Genomic DNA, 12,316 nt, shown 5'->3' with positions numbered 1-12,316 from the left:
TGCCTCATTAACTCTTAACTGTCCCTTCTCAGGGAAGATCATCGAGTCTGTGACCAGAGTGCTGAGTACTGACATGTGCAGGCCCCTACAACTAGTTAGTGGCCGAACTAGGACCAATACCACATTTCCCAACCCCTAACTAAATATTCCCTTGTCAGTGATGCAGAAAGATGCTGGAATTGGGATACGCCGGTCCTTGGGTTAGGTGTGTGAGCTCTTTGGGCAAGAAGAACTTTAATGATGCAGAGTCCTTGACCTGAGCGGCTGGGCCTCCATTATGCACTGGGCCACAGGCTACCAAGGCAGCTCTGAGAACTGCATCAGAAACTATTCTAGGAGGTATTTTCTGTATTCTTTCCTAATGTTAATTGTTTTCACCAAGTTCCTTTCATTTCAATAGAATTCCATATCACCCTGCGCTTTCATCATTTCAGTAATTTTAAAACGTCAAGTACAGTTCAAGGCTATTTTTATAACTGACAGAACAAATATAGAGAAAAACATCTCAGTTAAAAATTATATAAAGGCACTTGTTCAAATGGTCCTTTAATTAGAGAGGTAATAACATTGACAGCTTAGCAGTTACTTCCTTATGGGCCTGGAACCCAAAACTAAAGAAATATTTGTTTTATCAAAACTCTACCAAAATTTTATTACTTCCACATAGTTGAAGCACGTGAATCCAAACACTGAGAGACAGGAATTGAAAATGCATGCATTTATTAAATCTAAACTTTCCTGTCAACTTCAGAAGGCTTGTTGTACGTGTTCATTTTTCTGTTGCTATGGTTAACTCCCCTTCCTGTCACCCTGACAGTTGAGTCAAAGGCCATTGACAGTATTAACCTCAGGTGGTTGAGCTCAGGCTATTTTTAGGTTTGCCGTATTTTACTCATAATTGCACGTGGGTGAGCGGCCCACGCTTCTCTGTTCTGTGAGCAGCTGGGCTGAGCTGCTAGCTGTTTACAGGGAGTGTGAGCTGTTCACCCTGCTGGCCCTAAAGGCCCCACCTGCCCACTCCCGGGGGAGGTATTTCCAGTCTCTGTTCGGTATTTAGAAGTGGTTGCCAGCGGCTTGCCCTTTCATTGGTGGCTCATGTAAACAATGGCAGGGTTAAATGCAGTGAATTAAGGGAAGTTGGGTTTCCCAGAGTGCTGTAGCTCCTAGGAGCTTAGAATGTTGAACAGGTGAAAGCTTTAAAAGCCAACTCAGCAGTACTTCATTGCGAAGATGAGGAAAGCAAGGTCCAGGAAGGATGAGAGGCACACAGCTGGCTTGTGGCACACACGCCATGAGTCTAGACCCAATTTCAGTCCCTGGCTTCTCTTTTACTGACGCTTTGACTAAAGCCAACACTTGAATCGGTAGTTGGATTTCAGATCTTCTGCTGTTTCATTGCACGCATCATTACCGATTTTGCACTTGTCATAATATTTATGTAAGAATTAGCTGTAAGAGGAGGCCAGTTTTGAAAATCAGTTTATTTGCTTCTGCAAGAACTTTATAAATCTCATTTTCTCATGTTTATAAAAACAACTTTCAATAGACGTCTGTGGAAATGTTCAATAAGGCAGTTAACTAATCACATTTGAAAAAAACAGGGAAGGAAAATGTGATCACCAGACAGCTTCCTCTCTGTCAATCACACTGTGATAAAAGTTTTCATTACTATTTTAAGAATTTTAAATGCTGCATTTAATTGTGGGCAGCATAGTCCTCTGTAGAAGGAGAAGATACCTTCCCTTGAGAATCTTGTTAAAAAGACAGATTCTTATTCAGTAGGTCTGATATGGGACCTGAGGTTCAGCATTTCTAACAGCCCCCAGATGACCGGATGTTATTGGCCCATGAAAGTCTTCAAGCAGCAAAGAGCAAAAGAACTTAAAATTATGTGGGCAGAATTAAATTAATATATTCATAATCCTATTGATGTATTCACAACTCCACCCTTCAGGCACATGTACAGCTAAATTCTGTGGGCAGACCGCACACAGCCTCCCCTGGTATTCTCTTGTAGCTTTCAATCATGTGAAATTCAGTTCTCTTTTTAGCCTCTTTGAACTTGTTCTACTCTAGTAGTGAAAGGCTCTTCCCACCCACCCCCCACACCCCCCACTCCAATTTTATTATCACAAGACTTGGAACAATTGGTCAAAATCTAACTTGTACCAACCCTGTGCCTATTTAGAAAAACTCTGCAAACTATACACTGTCTTACCCTTTCCCAGGCTAAGATACCACAACTCTGATCCCATGGCTTCAGTATAGACTGTCCCATCTTCCATCATTTTGCTTTCCACTTGCTGGCTGTCTCCCATTTTCCCATGTGTTTTTCCACAGGAGGACCCCACACTGAATATCTTTCCTTCTCTGTCTTTTTAAAAATATAGTTTCCAAATCCTTCATCTTTCTCAAACTGTCTGACTGCATAGCCCATTCACAGCCCTCCATACCAGGCTGCCTCTCTGTCCTCCAATCCCAGCCGTCTCCAGCTAATGACCCAACAGGCAAAAGACTTGTCCACCCTATCTTGTGGAAACAGGCTTGCTGCTGATTGCTTGAAAGCTCAAGGACTCTGTGGCCACCATAAGCATCTCACACTAAGCATAGAGCTTGTGAGCAGGGAAAGTGAAACCCAAGTTAAGAAGGCTAATGTTCATTGCCTTAGGCCATGTTTAAGTCCCTACTGAGTAGTAGCACTCAACTTTGACTACTGACTTTCCTCCTGTCAGGAAAACTTTCATGGCCTCAAATTCACCAAAAAAAGTATTTCCATCTTAAACCTAGTTCACGGGATCTTATTTGACTAAATGATGTGATTTGAGGACAATCTTGGTCAAACTGCCCTCCTCTCTCATTGCTTCCAAATGAGAGGGTCCAATGGCAGAACCCTAGGGTATTTCCTTTTAGTAAAGGAAATTTCCTTTTAGTCCTGGCCGTGTTTCTGCTTTTATTTTTAGAAGCATGTCTTCTGGAAAAGGCATCTAACCATTACTAGAGCTTAGAGACCTTTTAAGTTTAAAAATATATGTAAAGTGTCTTTTCTGGTTGACCCTCAGATATGGGGTGACCCATATCATGAATATGATAGATTTTGCTGTGAGGAGTCCTACTTCCATGACATTCCCTGGCTGGCAGGGTGGTAAATCCTAAGAGAATAATATGCCAAGTGGTAGAGATGAGTAAAGATTTCTAACTCTGCCCAGTACTCTGTTTACTTGAGAACTATTTATTGTCACCAAAAACTAATGTTAAATGCAGGACACGTATTTGCCTAGTCTTACCCTTGGGTTTTCCTAACTAAATGCTCCTCTCCCAGTGCTGAGTTTAGGGTCTTCACTCATTCTGACATTTCGATGCAAAATAGGACCCTTGATTATATTTTCTGTGCAGTCTGCTTTTGTTTTTTAAAAAAATATTGAGCATGAAGTGCCTTACTTAGCTCTTAAGAAATCCTCAGTGAAAGTTATTTCCCTTCATCTGCCCCTACCATTTTTCAGTCTGAGATCTGGTTGATCATGTTCGTATCCCTTAATTCTTCACCTGAGAAATATCTCACCTACGTCTATTCCTCAGAACATAAAAATCAGCTCGCTTGCTGGCAGGAAAGCCCTGTATTGTTCATTCAGCCAATATTTATGAAGTACCTGCTTTCTGATGTAAAAATACATCCTGGGAGAAGTAGATTGGGGTAGGGTGAAGTGGAGGAGTGGTATTCTAACTGAGCTCGGCGCTCAGTGGAAGACGTGTGTAAAGCTTCAAAGTAGGGAGAGAGAGCAAGCCAAGGAGAATATACCTCGTTAGAAATACCTAAAGTGACACACAGCTTCACATGAAACCGCGGTCCTCCCAGAGCACCAGTGATTTCACAAACATGGGCAGGGACCCATGGGGTCCTAAAGTAATACAGATATAGTGAACAGACTACCATATTGGGAACCAAAGGACCTTGCATCCAGGATTCGCCACATAGAACTGTGCAGTTTCAGAAGACTTTTAGCCTCTGAGCCTAGTTTAAGATTACAGTTCCAAGAGTAAAAGATGAAGCAAGGGAGAGTCTACAACTGGATGCTTGCAGAGGGAAGACTGTTAATAGGCAGCCAATGCTTAAACACAGTTTTAAGGTGGACTTTGAAGAAAAAGGAAGGTGTGTTGTTGTAAGGAGACTAGGAGGGTTTTCTAGAAGGGGAATGGCATTTGCAGAGACATGCAAATGCAAATGATCTGTTAAAGGATGAATTTGACACCTGTAGTCTTCTACTAAACCCGCCTTCTCCCAAGATGTGGACACCCATGGCACACACTCTGTCATTTGTCAGCAGTGCAGCCAAACCCAGTAGTGACAAATTACAGGTCTGCCCCCCTCCTTGACCCATCACCACCTCTTAAACCACTACCACTCTGAGCACACATGTGACCCTAGATCAACCCTACATGTGACCCCTCTATTTTGTAACAGCCTGCATATTTCCTAGAGTCTGGACAGTCCTTTATATGAGATTGTCTGAGGCCAAGGTAGCTAAATCTCTGTCAGAGATGAGAGAAGCACAAAGAACAGAATCCACTTATATGGGTGTTTAAGGTAATGGAAAAGGGAAACATACTAACCAATAATAGTAATAGCGACCAATGTGTTTGAAGCAGACCATTTTGGTGATCCCATGTAACTAATCTCTCCAGCAACCCTCTGAGCTACGTATTGCCCCCATTACCAATGGATTTACACAGATCTTTGCCTAAGGTCATCAAAGTTCAAGGTGTTTAATGCTAGGACCAGTGCTCCAGAAAGTTCTGACAGAAATGATACAGCAGTCTGTTTTGCATGTAGGTGACTTCCTGTCCTGCCGGCTGACCTCACTTAGGTCAGTTCCACCGCCAAATAAAGGGCACTGACATCAGAAGGCAATCAAGTCAGTGGCAAGACCCCATCCTATGCCTCTTCATATCTCTCTCTGGCCCTTCCATCAGTGCCGTGTATGGAAGTGTGGGGGAGCTGAGGAGTCCAGATGACGTAGAATCTAGTCCTTGCTGTACACTTCCCTGTCATGAGACCTCAGATAATGGACCGGGGATTGCTAAGCTTGGCTCCCTTTTCTGTAATAGGATGACAGTCCTCATCTAGAATGGTTGTTGGGATAGTCAGATGAGGTAACGTGGCCATGTCGAAATGAAAGGAACACTGTCCTGAGCTTCTACGGTGGGCAACATACTGTGCTAATGTATTTACTCTTCATCGTAATTCTTTGAAAAAAGTTCTGGTATTACCCTCCGGCATAAGGAAGCTAAGTTCCACCTCCACTGTAGATAGATACTAGTTCTGTTTTGTCCCCTTTCCACTCCCCTTCTTAATGAGCTTACGTTACCTTTTGTCCCAGCGTTCAAATGAAAACACGTTTATTCTAGCAGTGAAGACAAAGGGTTTTTAAGAAATTGAAAAAGTAGTTTGTGTGCCGCTTCCACTCCTGTTACAGTCAGAGATTTATTTCCGTGACGTTGACATCTCTTTAGATACAGTGGAGTCACCATGGAACTCTTACGTTGATGAGATTTTTGGGTAATTTTCACAGAAGTAGTTATGTGAGATTTTCCCCCTTTAGTTTCAGTGCTCCAGCATTTATACTTTATGAAACCTAAGTAGAAGGAGATTGCAAAGAACATAAACTTCCTTCTACACAGAAACAAAAAGAAAGAGACTTTATCTCATCACTTATTCTGCCTCTTGCTATAAGGAAAAATGTGCGTTACTATTTTACTATTACTGCATTACTATTTTACTATTTTAAAGCATGAGGAAAACATCATTATGTTTTTCCATTTTTGCATGTAGATGCAACTGAAAGCAGATTTGTTACTGAGAAGTTGTATATTAATAGAATGCTCATAAATGCTACCTTAAATCAATGTATAGTTGAACTAATGCGGCAAAGGATTGACATGGCCAGTACTTTGTTGTTAGTAAAGTCAAAATTCCTGCATTCAAAAATTTTAAGTCTCCAGAGGTGCCCTTTGTTTTAATTTGGATTTCTGTGCCCTGGATTCCTTAAAGTGAGACTAGTGAGGTTTTATAGCAGAGGCTTATCATGAAAATTAAATGAAAAAATTAAATTATGGTGAGGTTTTATAGCAGAGGTTAATCCTTAAAATGAAATGAACATTATATACATGTGTGGGTTTTCAGGGCAGAAGGTTTTGGTTTTCATCAGATTCTAAAAGGTGATCTTTGATCCTGTCCAAAAAAATAAGGCTGAAAAGTTTCTGGGAAAGGGCCCACACACAGCTCTGCCACCTCTAGACCCAGGAGATGGTACCGTAGGGGGCACCTAGGCTTGTTGGCTGTTCATGCTTTTAAGCAAGCAACAGCACATGGGATAAAGTGGCCTTTAGATCATGGGGCATCATTGTCACTTAGACCTGCAATGAAAAACAAGGGGCCTCTCCTCTTCCACCTTCACCGCCACTCCCCTCTTCAGCCTGCCCACTGCGAACACCACCACCACTCAGATGTATGGGTTTGTGGCGTCCAGGAGGGCACATTGGGAGCACTTGCTTCCTGAGATTTTCAGGCAATATGGCCAGTATGATTTTGTAAGATGTCAGGTAGATACCGCTACTTCTGTACTGGGGTGATAGATCATATATTTAAACTCGGTACAGAAACCTCACTCTGGAGGTCCATTCCCACCAGTGGCAGAGTCCAAGGCTTAAGTCTGCCACTTAAAGGCAACTTTGTCTCTTACAAGTTAGCCATCTCAGCTGAACAAATGCCCCCAGTTAGAGTGTCTCCGCTTTGTCTCTTCTCCCTGCCAGGATGATGTCAGGGCTCTAGGATGGCTCACATGTCTCTTTGGTCTTTGAGGAAGGATCTCTGGGTGCCCTCTGCGTCTTTGCTCGCCTCTAAGGAGATATCGGTTCCTGCATAGTTACCGGCCTCTGTCCCCACTGGAGCCATTGACTGATTGCCCTGCTAGCCTGTAGCCTGTGACCCTAAAGGCCTTCGGCTGTGTTGCCGCTGACCATGGGCCCCACATTACACTGGAGGCAGGAGCCGGGCACTTTGGCCAAACCTTTTGATTCAGGATATGTTCCACAGAAGACCGTCAAAGGGGCAGGCAGGAGCTGAAGATCGAGCTGGGGCAGCAGGATACATCACATTTGCTTTCTGCACGTTTCCTCTTTTCATGGTCCCCTGATCCGGCCTCCAGTGGCCTCCTCTCCAAGAAGCCTCCTGTGCTTCTTCCAGATGTCCAGATGTCCCTGCATCCATTGGCTGAGCTTCCTCCCAGGGCCCCAGAGTTATTCCCCTGCTGCCCCTGCTTACACAGCAGGAGCTGGGACATCTGCCCCACACTGTGGCTCGGTGTGCAGAGCTTACCGCCCCACCAAACTACCCAGCTGCTACATGCAGCCCGCAGACCCTCAGACCTCTGCCTGAAAACCATGGCATTCGTAAGAACAGAAGTGACCATATTCAACCCCCTGACAGACCTACATAACTGCTTCTTGTCAGCTTCCTGCCGTTGGTTGTCGTTGATGTCTTGTTGAGTGGATTCTGCGTTGTTTTTCTGTTGAGAGAGAACAAATTGTTACAGGCTTTTAAGGAAACCAGAAACATTCACTCTCAAATTATATCTATTATTCCATTCCCATTCATCTTGCTTTCTTGTTTTGAAGCAGGCCTTTATATGAGCCAGAAACTACAGTCACGTTTTCTGCATAAATAAAAGCTGCTGTTTTTCTGCTGCGGTGTGTGAGAGGACTTGTCAGCATGGGTTAGAGAGTTATTCCTATTGAAGATTCTAACAAACTGTCAGGCTGGGCCCATATTGACGATATCAGTCATTGCCTTTTCCCTCAACTGCAAATATTTTTGGAAATATTTAGCATAGCAGTGTTTTGAAATGCAAGTTCCAAGGGTGTTTTCCCACGTTTGTTCAGTCAGTCAGTCAGGACTTACACTGTACCTGAAAGGTAGGTCTCATGCCAAGGGCCGAGAGGATAGCCCTGAACAAGACAGTCTTGGGGCTTGTATTCCGTTGGGGGATGTGGACAATAGACACGCCAGCAAATGCATGTGAGAATGCCAGATGGTGACAGGTGCTTCGTGAAAGTACAGGAAAAGAGATGATGTGGCAGCGGCCAGAGGCTCTGTGACCCGGGCTCCCTTAGTTTGGATGGGCAGGAAGGCTGCTCTGAAGAGGCATCATGGGACCCGAGTTGAACAGTGAGGAAGAGCTGGTCTGCACGGATGTGGGCCCAGCCCCCCAGGGCCAAGAGAGCAGTGTGCCAGCCCTGCCTCCGCTAGCAGTGGGGCAGGGGCGGGCCAGCAGGGAGTGATACACAGCTCTGGTGGCCATAGGGGGCCAGGCATACAACTGAGGAGTCTCGAGTCGAGACTGAGACCGCTCTACTGAGTGAGTGACTAAGCATGGGCCTTATAAGGCCCGTGCGTATAAGTAGGTGTGATTTAAGGCCACAAAATAAGCAAGTAGATGTTAGTGGAGGTTAAGCCTACTTATTGTCATGATTCTCCGACTGGTGTGCATGTTGGTATCCTCTTTAAAGTGTGTTTTAGTTGCCCTTCACCCCACACATTCTCCTGCCTAGCCCCGGTGGGGGGAAAGTGTGGGAGGGCTCTTCCTCCTCCCCTGTTCTCTCCTGAGAACCCCGGCTCAGTCAGGCCCACCGGCAACAGGGCCGTGTGCGTCCCTTAGGGGTGTCGTGGGGGAGCGCCGAGGCCCGCTGCATGTTGACCGTGCAGCTCAGTGTGATGCTGAGCCTGGCAGTCACGGCTGACTTGCTGGATCCCCCCGATCGGGCCTGGGTGAAGGACTTCTCACATGGAGGGTGAGCCTCCTAGAGGACATAGAGAAGTAGCTCCTGTGAAGACCCCGGGTGAAGTCAGGCAGACTCCATAGGCAGTGATGTCCGATGGCAACCTGGGGTGCCGTGAGTTTGTTCTTTTATTCTCACCATTTTGTTGAGTTTACAACATGCTTTACTGTTTAAATCTTTAAAGACGGTGTCTTTACTGACTTCAGTCACCTGGGAGGACCTGGTCTTCAGAGACAGAGGTGAGTTAACCCGATGGAACCATGAGTCAGTGTAGGAAGCTCAGAATGAAACGCTTCCTCCCAGAGGCTGGATGAATGCTCTATAGACTGTTCACATTGTAGGTTAGCAGGAGGTGCCCTGGTCTCTCTGCAGAAGTGAAGACACATTTGTCATCATAAGAACACATTTGTGTCTCGTCGGTGGGAAGGCTGTGCTCACCGGGCTCGGTGCTCCCCTCTGCTCTCCCCCACACCTGCCTCATCTGCACTTTGACAGAGCGTCCTTGGTGGAAATACTTACTATGAGATTGGACAGAAACATTTCCAAGCAAGTAATGATGTGGCAGCAGATAAGTTATACTCAGGGCATTAGTTATAAAATGGCATTCTTCTATTTTCAGTAAATATTCAAGATGTGATATTACAAGAAAATTTGGAAAAAGAAGATCAAATTCTGGTTTCTCTGGCAGGATTAAAACAGGTATGTCCATTGATCTGACTTTGTGTCCCGCTGGCCATCTTTCAGTGCTTGTTGGGGAGGGTATCCTGTGGAGGGTGGACCATGCACATATTAGAGCCAACATCCCCCAGCCCCTCATTTCCTCCCAGACAGAGCCCATCCTGAACCGCCACCTTTTTACACCTTGTGCTCCTACGAGTGATTATGTCTGACTGGCTTGTAGCCCAAGCTACTTTTCCATTCTCACCCTTGCTTCTTCCTCATACCAAAGCCATTCAGTTGGTTCCTCACCCAGAGCTGGTGTTGCCTGGTCCGGCAGCATGTTCAGTTGTTTACCCGTAAACACGTGCTGTCCTCGGAGCACAAGCCACCCACGGCAGGCCTCAGACCCACAAGGACCACACTCACCCAACCCTTGGAGGGCTGAGTGGAACATACGCGTTAATGAAAAGAGCGTACTGCTCTCAGAGCCGTCTGCCTGTGTTATTAACAGTTCAGCTGGGGTGCAGCCACTTGAGTAGCTAAGGGCCGTTCAGTGGGACTGAGTGTGTAGGCAAAGGGCACTTCCTGCTCTAAGATAACTGCCCAGGATGTGACACCCATGTCTGACCCCATGAGAGCCTGGCCATTAAGACTCTGAAATTTTCCTTGGTCATTAATAAGTCCATGGCTTTGATAGAGTTGGATTTTTTCCTGTTATTCCTTTCTTGTGGTAATATATTCATCATCCTATTAAAAAATGGCCCATGATAAGTCTAGTTTAAAGGTATTAGAGGTTTAGCTAGCATTTCAAAACAAACCCATTCACCTTTTTCATTTATTTTCTTCTTTTTTGAAAAATAGATCAAAGACATTCTAAAAGGTTCCCTGCGTTTCAACCAGAGTCAGCTGGAAGCTGAGGAGAATGAGCAGATCACCATCTCAGATGATCACTACTGCTCCAGTGGCCAGGGCCAAGGCCAAGGCCAGAGCGACCAAACACCTGGGGCCACCAAGCAGGTATAAGAGCTCTGATGAACTGTGTCACATGAACTTGATGGGGGGGCACATTCATGAGAGTTCTTCAAAGCAAGGAATAATGAAAACTTTGCCAAAGTCATTTCAAATTACCGTGTGTGAAGTTCAGCTGTGAAATACCACGGGTGGCCTGAGCCAGAAGTGCTGTATACAGCTGTGCGAGTTACATACCCTAGTGCCCTACGGGGTACCATTCACAATGATAACAATTAGGCTGTTATCTCCCAGAGTTGTTCAGTATACAACCTACATGCCTGTATGCAGCAGCTTTGGCCTGAACCTCCTACCAGTCCTATTGTGTGACATTAGAAAGCCAGATCTCTGCCTCAGCTATTGGTTACCTCTAGCTGACGCCCCAATTCCCCGTTAGCACAGGAAGTGCTGTTCATTCTTTCCCAGTGCTCTCCTGAGTGTACTTCAGTTGGCTAGACCTTTTTTTTGCCTTCGTGGAGGAGGGCTTCTCATTAATGTCCATCCTCTAAGGGAGAGAGGTCAGCGAAGTCTTCCTGTAAAGGATCAGCTAATTAATATTTTAGGAGTTGTAGGTGACATGTGGTCTATGTCACGTATTTGTTTTTGTATTTGGTGTGTTTGTTTCTTTGTTTTTACAACCTTTAAAAATGTATAAGCTATTCTCAGCTTGAGAGCCATACAAAAACAGGCCACGGACCAAATTTGGCTTATGGGCCATAGTTTGCTGACCCCTGCTCTCAAGGTGTCGACATAGTATATAATTTATTCTAACATAGGAACATAGAATTTTCCAGTGAGAAAGAATCCAAGAAATTCCTCTTGTGCTTAGTCCTGTCTGCTTATTTTACCAGTGAGAAAATGAAGGCCTCAGAGGCGCATAGGCTCAACAGGCATCACGTTTCCAGAACTTCTGTTCCAATCCAGTAGGCTTCTAGCTCCATGCTTCCTCACTATACTTTCTCTGACAGGACTAAAAATCCCTAATAATACACTTTTTCATGACTTACAAAGTTTCATCTTGAAAAATGAACATTAGCAAAATCTCATCTAAGGCTCTCTCTCAAAACCGAGCATCCAGATACTTAGAAATTGTTTTTGTGATGAAAAAACCAAAATGATACGTTAGAATGGGAATTTTTTTCGTTTGAAGAGTACTTTTCAAGGAGAGAGAGGCTTGTGTGGTTAATTTCATTCAGCTTTAAAAAGAAGTTTTCGGGGCGCCTGGGTGGCTCAGTCGGTTGGGCATCCGACTTCGGCGCAGGTCATGATCTCACGGTCCGTGAGTTCGAGCCCCGCGTCGGGCTCTGTGCTGACAGCTCAGAGCCTGGAGCCTGTTTCAGATTCTGTGTCTCCCTCTCTCTCTGACCTTCCCCCATTCATGCTCTGTCTCTCTCTGTCTCAAAAAATGAATAAACGTTAAAAAAAAAAAAGTTTTCATAGAGCGTTTAGTCTGCATTTTTAGCCACATGAATAGAGCATTAACATTGCAAGTTTAATTTGATTAGTTCCTCCAAATTCTCCTTCCCTAAGCAGATGTTTTTCAATAATCATTTCTTCATTCAAATTTTGTTGAGTTTAGGCTCACCCCCCAACTATTTTTAATTGACAATGTTGTTTTAAAATTTAACGTGATTTTTTTATTTGAATGTGTAAAAATATTACAGAAAAAGACCTTTCAAAAGCACTAATGAATTTGCTAAATTTAAAGCTTCTTGATTATACTTTGCCATTGTTACTCCCAGTTTTCATTTTGTAAGAACCTACCTGTTACCGCCATTGCCCCAGCAGAACCCAGGTGCACACTCAAGGTGAGCCA

The 12,316-nt window shown here is 44.5% G+C and overlaps 1 protein-coding gene across 10 annotated transcripts in view; it reads left to right on the top strand.

Annotated features, from left to right (window-relative positions):
* The window catches only part of TBC1D5 (TBC1 domain family member 5), a 530,924-nt gene that overhangs the window by 512,902 nt on the left and 5,706 nt on the right, over window positions 1–12,316 (top strand). For all 10 annotated transcript variants that reach the window (XM_053221498.1, XM_027061904.2, XM_053221496.1 and 7 more), the window contains 2 exons: window positions 9,452–9,531; window positions 10,354–10,509. In XM_053221498.1, coding sequence (XP_053077473.1) covers window positions 9,452–9,531; window positions 10,354–10,509 — 236 coding nt within the window. The remainder of the gene's footprint in view (window positions 1–9,451; window positions 9,532–10,353; window positions 10,510–12,316) is intronic.

Source organism: Acinonyx jubatus, chromosome C2, assembly GCF_027475565.1.
Source record: "Acinonyx jubatus isolate Ajub_Pintada_27869175 chromosome C2, VMU_Ajub_asm_v1.0, whole genome shotgun sequence".
NCBI lineage: Eukaryota > Metazoa > Chordata > Mammalia > Carnivora > Felidae > Acinonyx > Acinonyx jubatus.
The sequence above is the reverse complement of the archived record's forward strand: the minus strand, read 5'-3'. Positions and strand labels throughout refer to the sequence as shown.